This window comes from Hippocampus comes, unplaced genomic scaffold (assembly GCF_001891065.2).
Source record: "Hippocampus comes isolate QL1 unplaced genomic scaffold, H_comes_QL1_v1.1 scaffold317, whole genome shotgun sequence".
Classification (NCBI taxonomy): domain Eukaryota; kingdom Metazoa; phylum Chordata; class Actinopteri; order Syngnathiformes; family Syngnathidae; genus Hippocampus; species Hippocampus comes.
In genome coordinates, this window is record NW_017805531.1 from 141,396 (window position 1) to 156,693 (window position 15,298).

The 15,298-nt window shown below is 42.8% G+C and overlaps 2 protein-coding genes and 1 long non-coding RNA gene across 5 annotated transcripts in view; 2 read left to right on the plus strand and 1 right to left on the minus strand.

Moving 5' to 3' along the window:
* Nucleotides 1-5,058: 5,058 nt before the first annotated feature.
* Nucleotides 5,059-8,169, minus strand: LOC109520464 (uncharacterized). The gene is made up of 2 exons (XR_002169185.1): nucleotides 8,097-8,169; nucleotides 5,059-5,143 (listed from the first exon to the last, which is right to left on the minus strand). It is a non-coding gene; the product is annotated as an uncharacterized LOC109520464 (long non-coding RNA).
* erich2 (glutamate-rich 2) lies at nucleotides 6,380-8,103 on the plus strand. Of its 2 annotated transcripts, none has more exons than XM_019877700.1 (6): nucleotides 6,380-6,445; nucleotides 7,064-7,138; nucleotides 7,225-7,340; nucleotides 7,409-7,466; nucleotides 7,539-7,610; nucleotides 7,675-8,103. In XM_019877700.1, exons 1-6 carry the CDS (start codon nucleotides 6,424-6,426, stop codon nucleotides 7,749-7,751), a joined length of 420 nt encoding a protein of 139 aa, XP_019733259.1. In that variant the 5' UTR covers nucleotides 6,380-6,423; the 3' UTR covers nucleotides 7,752-8,103. The 2 variants fall into 2 exon arrangements, with proteins under 2 accessions (XP_019733259.1, XP_019733258.1); XM_019877699.1 differs by having other exon boundaries at nucleotides 6,384-6,445; nucleotides 7,222-7,340.
* Nucleotides 8,170-10,280: 2,111 nt separating the features above from the next.
* gad1b (glutamate decarboxylase 1b) overlaps nucleotides 10,281-15,298 on the plus strand; it is a 17,172-nt gene continuing 12,154 nt past the window's right edge. The window contains exons 1-4 of one of the 2 annotated variants that reach the window (XM_019877979.1): nucleotides 10,281-10,449; nucleotides 11,554-11,672; nucleotides 13,092-13,148; nucleotides 14,864-14,998. In XM_019877979.1, coding sequence (XP_019733538.1) covers nucleotides 11,597-11,672; nucleotides 13,092-13,148; nucleotides 14,864-14,998 — 268 coding nt within the window. In that variant the 5' untranslated portion in view covers nucleotides 10,281-10,449; nucleotides 11,554-11,596. The remainder of the gene's footprint in view (nucleotides 10,450-11,553; nucleotides 11,673-13,091; nucleotides 13,149-14,863; nucleotides 14,999-15,298) is intronic. The other variant, XM_019877980.1, reaches the window with a different exon arrangement.

Here is a 15,298-nt window from a genome sequence, read left to right on the forward strand (position 1 = left end):
TGTGTGTGTGTGGGTGTGTGTGTGTGTGTGTGTGTGTGTGTGTGTGTGTGTGTGTGTGTGTTCAAAAATGACCACCTGCACTTCATAATGATTTCAAGTGAGCATTGATGGTTTCCCTTGTCAACATAAGTGAACAACCATTGGCTGTAGGATCGAGACCGGTGGGACATTCAGTGGTTTTGTGTGGGTGTGCGCACGATATGTGTGTCTATGCAGCCATATGCCAAAACTGAGCAAAACGAAAAACTCTCCTGGATCTAGTTGCCATAGTAACTGGCAATTCGCAGCATCTGGCAAATTATAGGGCCGTGGTGAAGGGCGAGAGAGTGCGCGTGTAGACGCGTGTGAAGCTCTGTGTGTGTGTGTGTGTGTGTGTGTGTGCGTGTGTGTGTGTGTGTGTGTTGTGTGTGTGTGTGTGTGAAGGAGACTGCGAACCCCTCCCGCATACAAAATATGTTCTTCAGGTGCACGAGAAGCAGAAAAGAATGGTTATTATTTTCCAGTCAGTCGACCTCAGGTACGACAGACAGACATGTGAACACACACACACACACACACACACACACACACACACACACACACACACACACACATCCACAGAATTGGGCTCATTTTTTACAATTACGTGAAAACAACACAGAAAATAAAGCTGGTCGTCCTCCCACGGGAGAGCTCTCTCCACTTAGGTTTGATGACCTGTATGAGTCTGAATGGTGGAACGGACATCTTCAGTGACCTTGAAACAACCTCTGCTCGTCACAGGTGTAGTTTATGTAAATGTGGTAGGGATGGGATGCGAGTTTGGATTGACACAATCCATCAGTGGAAGACACTCGGGAGACAGAAAGTCAATGCATATACCGGTAATCTTGTAGCGCATCCTAAAGAGAGATAAACAGAGATCCAGCAGCAAATTATGTCCACTTGCACAATCTCCGTATCTGCATATGATCTTGTAGCGTATCCTTAAGAGAGATAAACAGCAGCAAATTATGTCCACTTGCACAATCTCCGTATCAAAAAATTCAACCTTGACAAAGGTCATTCCATTGACACAGTCAGAGAGGTGAACACATTTGTCATCCAAATGATTCATTTTATAGGTTTGTCAATGTGCTGCATTTACTTGCTCTTTCTAACACGTTGTACCTCTAATAGTCAAATGAGGACCAGACAAAAAAATATAGACCTTGACAAAGGTCATTCCATTGACATAGCCAGAGAGGTGTTCATTTAGTCATTCAAATGATTCATTTTATAGTTTTGGCAATGTGCTGCATTTACTTGATCTTTCTAATACGTTGTACCTCTAATAGTCAAATGAGGACCAGACAAAAAAATATATATATCAATTTAAGTGCAAAAATGATGATCATCGTGCCATTGTCTAAGGAATTGCAGACCAGCAAGGTGATTTCCCACCAATTCAATTTTGCTACTAATAGAGTCACACCAGAATACAAATCAGGCTAATCCTCCATGAACAAGGAACACTAACCAGAAATGGGACAGATTAAGAAATGCAGTTTGTCTTTTTGCAATGTGAGTGGCCATGCGAGCCTTACCGATTGTATTCGCCAGCCTGCACCTCAAAATGTTGTGTGCCGTTCAGCATGGGTCAAGTGGTTGTTGAGCCGTTGTTCAATCAACCCGATGAGGGAATCTTTTGCCAGATTTGCGTTCTGTTACCGTCTCGTACGGCTGTTAAACTTTTGGTTCATTTCAATCTTGTTGAACAAACCTTACGAGTGAATCATAAAATAACAGGAGGTCAACCAGTGTCTCTGAATGGTTTGTTTTCGACCTTATAGATTCCACTGTACTGCTCGAGCAACCTAAACCCCATTTTACATATGATTGGTAGCAATTTTTTTTCTCCATTCACCTCATTTCTCTCCTTAAAAAAAAAAAAAACAAAAACAATGAGGACAAAACATGGGCACACAGCGCCAGTACTTTCCTATAGGGGAAAAACAGGAGTTGAGCCTTGCCAAGCGTCTCTATAAATCACGGTTAAATGGTTCGTGCTTAAGGTTTAACCAGTCCCCATTAGAGAATCTTCTATGGCTGTCAGCAAGTTCTTCCTTCGCGGCATCACACTATTTATACACAGTATGTGTACGTGACAGCACAGATTGTCTTTCGCAGTTTTGTATAGTATTGTTGCTGCGCGAGTCTTTGACATATCTGTTACCGTACTTCTAGTTCAACAAGAGAACGGAGGCAAGAGAGACAAAAAGGGAGTTGCCCACTGGAGAATTTCAGAGGTGGACAGAAGGATGAGGAAGGGAAGTCACACACAGAGGAAAGATGTATGGATGCGCTTGCGTGGTGTGAGAGAGTCATGCTAGACAGAAAGAGAGAGAGAGAGAGAGAGAGAGAGAGAGACGGGTGCGTGTGAGGGCAACATTAAATTCCTGTACTATAAATCTCTGACAGTGCGTGTGTGCGTGGAGATAAGAGAGCCATGTCTCTCTCCATTCTGCCTCTGTCACAATGATGTATGCACTCCTTTCTTCTTCTCGGTGAAATATTAAAAGGCGTCTGCCCGCGTGTGTGATCTGCAGCCAACGTGTTTGGTTATTCCTCACCTCTTATCAGTGCGCACATTTTCAAAGTGGCGATTTGTGGCCACCCGGGAAAAAAACGAGACAAAATGGCAACGGGGGCAGTCACACAAATTCATACGTCGAAGACGGGAGACGACATTGGACGTGAAGTCACACATGAGGGAGGAAGTGTCAGGGGCCGCCAGCGTCTTTGATGGATGGCTACCTGCTTGACGCGTTTGATGGATGACATATTGGAGAGCACGTCGCCACGATGTGTGCTTCATTCAGCTGACAGTATTTTCTTTTTGGCATCTTGTGTTTTGGTATCATAATCAAGGGCGTGTGCCTCAACCCGCTGCCTTTTTAAAAACATATGCTGGCGTGCATGCGTGCAACCGTATTGCTTAAGCTAGCGTACGTTTTACCATGCCCGTGTCCAATGATATAATGCGTCTTGTGTCTGCGTTACATACAGAAATGGCAGCCGCAAGTGACACGTTGCCGTACGGTCGTGAAAATACGGTCATTGAATTCTCTTGCAATTTCGTTTGCGAGTGTAATTTTATTGAACTCTTACCTTGACTTTTGCAAGCGCTTTCTTTTTATTCCATGTTTTCCCGGCTCTCTGTGGCCAGCGACCTTTGGTTGCACCTTGTCGGTTCTCCGTTTTTCTGTCAAACACAGTTGTTTAACTTTCTATCCTTGTCTACATTTGTGGGATCCCAACATCATTTGGTTCATTCCGGAAAAGTGTCACTCGGCCGTGTCGTATCCTTCAAGCTTTAACTGTCACTCCGATAGCATTAATGTTGCCATCGAGAGAAAGCGGGTATGAGATCGGAGGTCATTACTCATGGCCCTGCCAAACAGTAAAGTTCAGTTCATCTTGCCAGGGCACAGTTTAGAATAGCAAATTTCACCCCCACCCCCAGGTTGTGAAGGTGCCATCCCATACATGATTATCGTGTATCAACAAAATGAGTCAACGAAAACAAATATGTGACTTGGGGCAGAGATGCATTCGTGCAGGATGTGTCGATAACAAACAAAAAGGATGACAGTTATGATCCGATGCAAGCCGGGTCAACCTTGTTTAGGGCCCAAATGTAGCTACCAAAATCTTAGTGCAAAAAAGAGCTCATAAATATTGTTAATATTTACCACAACAACAGCCTGAGCGAGTCACCAACCAATACACAATGCTCCTCTGTGAAGGTAATGGGATAATTATACATAATGAATGATCTAATAGGCCTAACAACCAATCACAATAGCCTTCTTCAAATTTTCTACTCTCTTGTGAGAAAGCCAGCTGAGAAGACGGCGGCGGAAAGAGCGGCAAGCAAAAGCCCAGCTGCAGGCGAAGATGTTGAGGCAGATGGATGGGATGAAAGGAAGGAATGAAATGAAAAAGCATCCAAGAAGGATGATCCGAAGGCGGGACAGGGGTGGCGAGAGGACAGATGAAGAATGGGGAAATTCAGATGACGAGTGAGGAAATGAGGAATGCGCTCAGGGAAAGACAGATGGGCTACTTGTGCGGCAGAGACACGCAACGGTTAAGTGAAAGGGGACTCATAAAGCCAAATGTAATGTTTGCAAAGGGTCCAGTGGCTGATATTTCCTTTTTGGACATTTCTGACTGATCAAGATCAGTGATGGTGTCAGTCACGTGCCCTGTTTTTAAGTCCAGCGTGGAGTCTGCCTTGCACCTGAAGGAAGCTGAAATAGGTTCGAGGTTGCAACAGGATAACTTTCAAATAAAGGCGGACGTGCTAAACAGTGGACCACCGTGCCGCCCTGTTCATATCTTAACAATACAAAGCAAATTGGTAAATCAAGGAATGATCCCCCTCCCACCCCAGTTTTGCAGTCCGAACCCTATATTGATTTGTGATTAGTAGTTACATCACATGCTTTAATTAGCCTTACTTGGCGGGCATACTGGAAATTTTGGAACGGTGGCCAACAATGAATCAATACTTCAATATTGTTATGTAGTCTGAATGTGATGTAAGCGGCTGACATTTGCCGGTAGCCTTTGTTTCCTTGCTGTCTCTCTCTCTCTCTCTCTCTCTCTCTCACACACACACACACACACACACACACACACACACACACACACACACACACACTCACACAGGAGGCATAATTGAGCAATTATCCTCTCCAGGCTGCTGATTGTAATTTGCATTTATAATCGTGAGCATGAGGATGAATTGTCATATACAGCCTTATAACCGATAGACGTGTACAGATGTTTCATAAAAACATATACGGGATAACATTGTAGAGCAGAGCATTTGTGCACCACATAAGCGTCAATGTGTGGCAAATGCCTTAAGAAACCACACCCGTGTCATTACAATGACAACGGGATGTGGCTTCGTTTTCCTATTAATGATGCTGCATTGTAAACAATATGTTCATTGGTCCTTCATCACAGAAATACATGTTGGACAAATCACATGGTGAGTTCATGCAAGACGACGACGCGCCAACCTGCCTTTGTTTCTGTGTTCTCTTTTGGTGTCAAGATGGCCTCTGGGTTCATCATATGGAAATGCGTGTGAAACAGTCTCTGTCGGCACCTGCAGTACACAATATACGGCTGGCACACTAATAGACTTGCAGGATTGAATAGACTTGCGCGCGCACACACACACACACACACACACACACACACACACACACACACACACACACACACACACACACACAAAGAATTTGTGGAGGATCACTGAAGTGTGAAATGATTCTGTTACCACGTCATCTGGGTGGAATATATTTTCCCATCCAACTTCTACTGGGTTCGTCTGTGCTTTTTTTTTTTTTTTTGGAGGGGGGGGGGGGTTGCTAGGCTCGTCGCTAGCGCAATGGCCGAGCCACGCACCTTAAAGGGAACACTGCTCATGACTAACTTTTAAACTAGGTTCCAAGAACTGGAAAATGATTCATATTGTAGAACAGATTGTGTCTATTAGACCAAGGATACTTGGAGGATTTATTTATTTTTATTCACTTTTCCTTGCAGCCTGCTGCTTTGAAACAGGTGAACGTTTCTCTGAAGCATTCAGGAAGCGGCTAATGGTAAGATTATCCCTTCATGGTTGTCAGGGTCGGTCGGGATGGTTACTTTTAAAATGTTCTCCACTATTCTTACTAGTTACCTGTTAAATAATGTAGTTTGTAATGTAATCCAAGTCCCATAATATTAAAGTCATGTAACGCGAATACTTGTAATTATTTTTGAATACCAAGACCAAATATGCTCATGAAGACAACATAAAAACAAATCTTGCTGCAATATATATTTGTATACAGTGGACGCCACTTTTTGCGGGATATTGAGATGACTAGATAGATAGATAGATAGATAGATAGATAGATAGATAGATAGATTCACATTTCATATAGTATAGTAACATAGTTCACATTCCAAACTCCCAGTTTCATATCATTCATTTTCCATTTGCCGATTTTGCTTACAACAAACACCTTTATAACGTCAACTTCATTGTAACGACCGGATTTTTCGGTTACAACGCACCGTGGGAAGATAACTGCCGCTGCGACCTTGCTTACAAAACGTACAGCGCTTAGCAACGCTACTGATCGACTCGGTTCATTGTTGTACTTCCTGCCGTAGCTCATTAAACTTCGTGGTTGGCAGCCATTTTATTTGAAACGGTTACAACAAACTACCGTTAGAACGTACAGATTTGTTTCGACCCTGAGATCCAGCTGCTCCTCAATGTTTTCCTAGTTGCAGTCTTTTCTTCAACAGAGGGGGCAGTATTTAGTTGAAAAATCCAGAGTTGTTCTGTTGTTATGGTAACCTCACAGCGTCATAGTTACGTGACAACCTTTCATGGAATATAGACAAGCTTTAGGTAAGTTAAATGCAAACAAATTCTCCTAACACGGGAATTTATTTGATGAGCGTAACATAGAGGTGCGTTGACTTCCTTTTCAAACATAAACCTGAAAGCAAAACATTTTGTTTGAGAATTATATGACTAACTTCAAAACATAATCATGCTGACGGTGTCAAAATATGGTCATGAATTACTTCAATACCCAAATCATGCAAGTTATTTCAGACGCACAGTGAGAGCTTTGATAGAAGCAGATTCGATTGTAAATACTTAATGCTCCGTCAGCCGAGCAAGTTTTTACACGTACCGTATGCACATTCAACGTGAAACATTTTTGAGAAACAACATACCTTTTTTTGTTGTTCTTTCAGCCAACGAAATTAGCCCTTGCCAAACAAACTCCTTGCGCACCTTCATTCATTCTTTCGCTGCTTGTCAGATTGTGAGACTTTTTGGGATTCTGACATACGATTACTTCATGTTCTATACACAGTGATTTATATTGACTTTGTAAGGTTCAGGGAAAAATAAAAAAATAGAAGATATTGTCCATTCAATGGATTAAATTAACTGGCAGATGAATGGTTATGCAATACGCATTTGAACATAGTTGAAACTTCAATCTGCTTTCAGGGTTGAAGGGTGAGCCTGGAAAGGAGCTTAAAATGCAAAACGTGACGTTTGCACATACCCCGAGCTCAGCAGCAGGTTGTTATGAGGCACATTCAGAGTACTGCACCAAGAAAGGGGAGCGACAATAATAATAAAGATCATGATGATGGTTTCTATAGAAGACACGACTTCAACGACGGAGGCCCTTCTGACGCCCAGAGAGAAAAATGAGTGTGGAAAAAACCCCAAGGACGATGCAGATTCGCTCAGAGACGTTCCAGTGGAACTGAAGCTTGAGGTGAGGTGAGACCTCTCTTGTTGTGAACCTTGACCCCGAAGGCTCATAAAGAGAATCTCTGCTTTCAGTTCCTCAGAGCTCTGAGGCAGAGAGACTTCCAGCAGGCCAAAAGACTGTGCAATATGAGTATGTACACCGCATCCATCTAACCGTCTGGTGCTGGCAACACGCAAAAATCACTTGATTCTATCTTTTCAGTTCTCATCTATGAACCACATCATCCAGAAGCTTCTGAGTTCCTCCCTCTGATCCAAAGGAAGCTGCTCGAAGGTAAAGACCAAACGCAAAATCTCCAAGTGGAGGCTCACAGTACACTGCTGTAATTTCGTTTTAGAGCAACAGGCAGACCAGGACAGCGACGACAGTGATAGTGACGATGATGCCGATGACCCTGGATGTGATGAGGAATGATGTCAGAATTCGGCCTGCTTGTCCTCACCGTCAAATGAAGATGGTGGAAGTGGGTGGGAAAAGCAAGTGAACTGACATATAGCTGTTGGGTTTGATAATTACGCCTCAATCAGAATCCCTTCTCTTAAATGCCACTCCTTCAAGATAAACTGAATTTGATCACGACCACTTAGTAACTCTGAAACACAAACACCTGTGCAAAGTCTATCGAGCAGGGGTGTCTAATTTGTAGTCTTGGCCACATTGTGGCTTTGGTTTCTGATACCATACAAATGAATAACTGCCTCATCATATTATTACATTGTGACAACAAATTGATAGATGAATAGAGAGGAGAAATATTACCGTCTAGGCTGCCCGTGGGTCGGATGCGAGACTCCAGTTCCTTTCACAGATGTTTATTGTACAGCAACACACCGTAAAACTAAAAGTTCAGAAACATAAAACAACATATTTCATTTACGACAAAGGTAGCTTTGCTTAGCGTCAAAGCTAATCACGAGAGACAATACAAAATACGACTGACCACTTTGGCCTGCTTTTAATCAACGGCAGCCTTCTCACAGAGATAATCCTTAGAGTCAAATATGTGATGCTTCGACAAACTTTAATTAACTTTGTATACGACGGACGATGAGGAAAAAGTAAGCAACTCGCGTGGCAAATGCCGCTAGAAGTGCACTTCAGTTTTTTTGCGTAAAGTTTACGGAGATTCTGTAACGTGCTCATTCCGGTATAACATTTTCAAGATAAAGGTATTTTTATTTCAAAATAAAGATCACAGTAATGACGTCTTTTGTTCTAACAGCAAAGACATAGGGACAAAAATGCATGTAATATTTCACTCTTGTTCAAAGTTAAGACAATTGCAACTGTGGTACTGATTTTACCAAGATACATGAATAAGACATAGCGTTAAAATAGAGATTCTAAAGACAGATTCATTTTTCAAAAAAATGAATTGATAGTTCATCTCGACATTTGGTGACAGACCAATTAAATGCTCTTCCACTAGAAGTTAGAAGGTCCAAATAATTACAAAGACAACATTTTATGACAGTAGCTTGGTGTTCAACGAAATCAGATTTCGCACCGAATATGTATATTTGTGAGCAAATTGAGACAAGTTTATGTTTATTTCTGAACTTTTTGGGACATTTTTGTTAGGTGGTGTTCTGTGAGATTTTTCCAATGTAAAGTACTTGCCTTGGATCAATAAAGGTTGGAAAACTCTAGTCTAGATGTCCATGTGTTAAAGGTGGTGAGATGGTGTGCCCCCATGTATGTCAATCTGTCTTTTTGATATATTTTAGAAATATTTAATACAGACCAAGCGGTCCCGAAGTCGTGACTGATCAGTTTTCCGGGTGTGGAAGGCAATCAGCAGGAGTTCTATTTTGGTTGATTTCACCCTTGCATTGCTGATCTTTTTGAGTTATCTGCTCACGCAACATGTGGGGAGAGAAAATATGAGTGCCACCTGATATAGGCTGTATCATTGGTGATGGCTGAATGAACATAAGGGCCACTTTCTGCCTATTCAGTGGACCCAGTACACAAGCGCGAGGATGGCAGTGGAAGGACACTAAGTCATCCTTGGCTAGCTGCGATCCACTGTGATAGCTTGGTTTTATTGTCCATATCAAGGCTATAATGAGGAGTTCAGGTCACAAGCTTTATTTAGGACTATATAGATATGTATGTATACATTAATAGTCCTAAATTAAGTACCAATGTGTAATAAATCAGACACTGATGTCAGCAAAGCACTCTTGTTTTGTCTTTTTTTTTCCATGCAAAAATGCTTTGCGCTGGTTTGAGGGTACTTAGTTGGAAAAAAAAATTTTTCCAGGTGTTACATCATTGAAAACAGGTTGAGAACCTACGGTTCTATATAATATCATGGCCTCCTTGTGCATGTTAGTAGTGCATTTGTATGAGACGGCATCAGCAGTTTGAATGATCACAAATAGACTCTATTTGCAGGATTTCAAAATGGAAAAAGGATCCGAGGGCTGGAGGAATATCAACCTTGTGCAGCGCATATCGGCCCACCACGAACTCACCAAAATTTCCAGATTGCCACTCCGGCCCTGGATGGGTTTTACTTTTTGGTCAGGGTGCAATGTACTGAGTTGGGTGTACTGTACAGATTTTTCGGTTTCGTTCCATTAAATCAGCAAATTTCCTTCTGTTGAACCCCCAAGTAACCAGCTCAAAATCAATTATCCCGGATTGAGCTGTGACGCCAATGACGTCCCCAGAACTCACAAAATCAGTGTCCTTCCAAGGTCACACATACATGCAAACGCAACCCACACTGGGCACAGGTTTCACAATCTGGGGTTTCAAGATTCACATTTTTGTTTGTTTCTATTAACTTTTTTTTCCCCCGGCTTCTTAATCGATGGTGTGCGTCCCTTGACAGCCTTCTGAGTCATCGGAGGGTGGTGAGGGTGTGACTCACGACTCTGTGCGTGTGTGTGTGAACAGACCAATGGGCAGCCGCAGCTCCTCATATAAATAAGGCATAAAAATGTTCTTGAGGGGGGACAGTGCTCACTTGTGCACCGCTGGAAAGGATGCTATTGGATGTTCTTGTCGCTTTGCTCTAGTCTCCAGACATCTTCCGCTCTGAGCCATTTTTTTACCGTCTACTTTTGTGAATTCAGCTACCTGTGGGCGCTCCCGCGTGCCGGTAAGACGTCTTGCTTTCTTTTCCACAGACGCGCTCACGGTGTCTTATGCGTAAATATACTCACGGCGCCTTATTCCAAGCAAGAGGGACTCCGTTTAAAAAGCATCTTACACATCAGGGTGATTTAGGACAAACACAATAACAAATGCCCGAAAACGAATTAGATGTCCGTTGTGTTGGTTGTTGTTGTTTTGCCAATGATCTTGATTATTTAGCAATTTTCGTTTAAATGTAATGTGTCTTGATTTTTTCCCCCCAAAAAATCTGCGTGTTTCTTTCATCTACCCAAGGTCTTGTGGACAATATGTCTCAAAGTGAAAGGTGGTGGGGGGGGGGGGTTCATATTTTCTCCAGAGAGTTCTTCGTGTCATTTCCTTGATCTCACGTTTCGTTTTTTTTTTTATTATTATTTTAAGGTGTCAGTCTTCTATTGGCTGAGATAGACTGCGGCTCTGACAGAACTTAATGGCTAATTGAGTTCAAGAAATATCGCAGCGCATTTCCGAAATGGATGCGCGCGTTATCTATCACCGCGCGAGCGTTTATCCTTATTGTGTCAGTTCTGTCAGTGCGCAATGGTGCTTCCAAATTGCGTATTCAAGAGTGCCCAAGCTGCTATTGTGGGTGATATATTGTTCCTACAATAGCACGTGCAAAATTACAGTAGTAATAATATTGATATTTTTTTTGTTAAGAGAGTTCTTCGTGTCATTTCCTTGATCTCACGTTTCGTTTTTTTTTTATTATTATTTTAAGGTGTCAGTCTTCTATTGGCTGAGATAGACTGCGGCTCTGACAGAACTTAATGGCTAATTGAGTTCAAGAAATATCGCAGCGCATTTCCGAAATGGATGCGCGCGTTATCTATCACCGCGCGAGCGTTTATCCTTATTGTGTCAGTTCTGTCAGTGCGCAATGGTGCTTCCAAATTGCGTATTCAAGAGTGCCCAAGCTGCTATTGTGGGTGATATATTGTTCCTACAATAGCACGTGCAAAATTACAGTAGTAATAATATTGATATTTTTTTTGTTATATCTTTCAGATTGACATACGCGCGACAAAGTGGCTGATTTATCGTTCCCGCTGGTCTGCTTTGTTTGCAGTTGAATAATAGCCTTCTTGGAGATCAGATAAACGACGAGAGTGATGGCCACGTCAGAGCCGAGAACCACCAGCGGGGAACAGGACCCCAACACCGCCAATTTAAGACCCTCATCCACAAGTAAGCGAATATAACACCTTGCTGTAAATGGACCCCCGAGGGTCAGGCACATCTAGTTCAGGCCGCCCTTCGCCGAGTTGCCGTGCATGGCTGACTAAGGGTGCCTTGCTCAAAGTGCGCACACTCACACCCTGCCTCTGTCCGTCTGGCTCGTTCCTCTCTGCCGTCACCCCTCCTTCTTTGTCTGGGGAGGAGGGGGGGGGGCGACTCTTGCCCGGGTCATTTGCTGTGTGGGCTCCGTCGTTAATCACTGCGGTTAAAAACAGAGCCATCACATCTGCCTGTCTGTCTCCCGGGTTGTCTGTCTGTCTGGGTGCAGCGGTGCGCAAAGCAGTCCGCCAGGCGAGGAATAAAAGATGTGACATTCGATCTTTATTTCATCTATTAAACGCGTAAAACATAAAACATATTTTAGACATTTCAGAAATTTCACCATATCTACGGAACGGCACGGCGTTTGTATTCTTAATAATTAGATATTTTTTCCTTAGTAAATGTATGATCGAACGGATACATATGGGCAATAAAGCTTATTATTTTGATACGACTCGCCCACGTACTGCTGCTGGATGTTGCCATTATCTCTGCTCCATGCTTCATCTCACTCTGGATGGCTTGTGGCGTATGTGGTCGCGCGTGGGCTTGTGCGCGCGTGCGTGCGAGTGCGCTTCGGCCTAAACGCTTTTTGAACAGCTTGAAAAAAAATCTTTGTTGTTGTTGTGAAGGTCTCTTGGATTATTATTATTTTTTTTGGTTTTGTTTTGTTTTTTCACGCCGTGACTCTATCGCTTTGCTTTCGCTCCACTTGGACGTCATCTCCGCTCACGCATGTCCACGCTCTCGTGTGAGATTCTGAGTGTCTCGAAATGTCTGCTGTAGACTTCCACGACCATCACCAGCTCGCTCCCGTCACACACGGCGTTTTACTCAATTAATTTCCACCCTCCTCCGTGAGCTCATTTCACGGGTGTTAATTCCCACTCGGCCTCTTTGGCTGCATGGGCGTGCGCGAGTGTGTGAGCCAGCGTGTCCCTATTGATTTGGCCTTACGGGTCGTAAACGTTATGGCTTACCCCTTTTGCCCAGGACAGGAATCCCTAAAAAGATAATTATAACAACAGCAAAAATGACTTTTCACTAAGACAGTCAAATGCACCACTTCAATCTGGGAATTATTTTGTATCTTTTCGTGGACTAAAAAGGACGAAATAAGATGCAATTATGTTCCCAAAAATTAAAGAAGACGCAGAATCCATTGTATATGTTTTCTCCGAGATGATAGCCTCGTTTCATCCAGTCTGGTTGTCACACACCCGGCCAAATAGTCGCCCGCCTCACGCTTCCACTGTGCTTGGCCGCCTTTGCATCACCCTCCCGCCGCCGTACCTCACAAAACTTAAAGGTCTAATTCTGTTTTAGCCTACGAATATGCGTGGATGCATGGCTGTACAAGGAAACTGGGCATGAGGATTTGTGGTAAGTTGTCTCCTGCATCCTGCAAATATTATCAGCGTGCAGGTTTTGGTGGTGCTCGGTTTGCGACGGAGTTTCGTTAGGACGAATGTGCAAGTCATAATAACGGTCAATATCTGTTTGGGGAAAAAAAATCTAGCCTAATAAACAACAACAAGTAGTCCCACTGCAGTAAACGAGCGCGCAGTCGTGTGCCTTGACATGCAAATTAATTCACTGAGCGCCGTACTGAACGCCACCTTGTATGTCACGGCCGTAAATAGGAATGACATTACTGGCTAAATACATAAATACATAATCAAATAAATCCAATGGATCCAACAAGGTGCTTTTAATTTGAATGACTGTCGTTCATGATTGTGAGTAATATTTGCATTCGTCGTTCCGCTGTCAAAACACACCTCATTATGACGCTGTCAATACATCTACAGGTCAATCAAATAAACATGACTGCCTTTACAGTGTCAACTATTTCATACATTGCAGCTCGTGACATTTTGTTGGTTTCCGATGGCGTCGGCTGAGTGTTCCCAAACATTCCACCGTGTCGCGATTTTTCTTGCGTTCGCGGCCATTTGCCCGCCCTTCGAAAATAGGCCACTGTAGAGGCAGTGAGAACAAAACTGTCACAGTGCGTTATCATCTTGGAAAGGTCAGTGGACATTACCCCGTGGGTCTGATGATGAGCGCTCCTCTCACCCACTCTGACCGCCCCCGGATCCTCCGCATGTCTTTTGCATTCAACAAACTCGGCGACAAACCGACTTCAGACAGCACAGGAAAAATATGCTCGCAAGCACCCACGGTCAGATAAATTATTGTAAATGTAAAGTTACATAGGTCACAATTTAGTGAGGGTTTTTTTTTTTGTTAAGAAATGACAGAACATATATTCGCAGCTATCAAATGTGAACTCATAATTAAAAATCTTAATGTTTGTTAATTAAGAAGACATTTACCAGACAGCCGACTAACAAACAAAATGTGGGATATTTTTTGCGATTATGATCTATGGGAAATTGACAAATGGATTTTAGATTCATGTAATTACATTTCAATGGATTTAGAGCGTCGTGACTTCAGATATTGATTTTGAAGGTGTGATATTGGAATTCCCTTTATTTCTAAATGTGAACTGAAAATGATAGAAAATCCAAATGCTGTGTTAATTCCCCCCTTTTTTTTTGTCAATATAAACTTGTATTTTATTTTGCGCAATTAGGCGGGCCTTATGGCCTTCACGCGGGAGCGGATCAATCACCGTGCAGGCCTATATAGTGGAAGCAGACATGCTGCGCCTCTGGCATCCTTCATTAACCCTCTTTATGGGTGTGTGTGTCTACTGGCGGTACGGGGCCATAGCCGGAAGCTGTCGGGATCACTGAGTCGATCAGTGTGCGTACGTGCGTGCGCGCGTTAGTGTGTGTGTGTGTGTGTGTGTGTGTGTGCGTGCGCGAGCGCGCGCATGTCGCTGATTATATTGTTACAATAGTCCCGAGAGAGAGAGAGAGAGACGCGGGTGTGGTTTATAGCCAAGGTTTGGTTTAGGTTGGCCTCCACCAGAAATTCGTTGGTTTAAAATGATGGCAAAGCACTGCTAGACTAGTGACGCTTTTTTTTTTTTTTTACATTCAAATTTATACATTTTTACAGCTCGAAATATTGCGTGATGGAGATGTTTGGTGATAACTCGTGCACATCGCCGTGCAACACACTAGGGTTCCTGCAGAAAAACAACAGCTTGGAGGAGAAGGGCAGACTGAGTCAGAAGAACCTGCTCTCCTGCGACAACAGTGACAGGGACGCTCGGTTCCGACGCACCGAGACCGACTTCTCAAACCTGTTTGCCCGAGGTGAGCAGAAAAAAAAAAGAATTAAAAAAAGAGAAAAAAATGATGGTACATCATTCACACTATTACATTTAAAATCAAATAAACAATTTTACAAATGTAGACCCCCCCCCCAAAAAAAAAAGTTTAATTCAGTAATTATTGTTTTATGAACACTCTTTGGAAAGATAAAATCACTCACAACTGCACAATAAAAACGTGATTTCTATCAGCCTTAAATGTATGCTAATAAAATATGGGAATAATGAAAGTGTTATAATTCACCTTATTTAAATAAAAGTTGGCAATGCATATATATATATA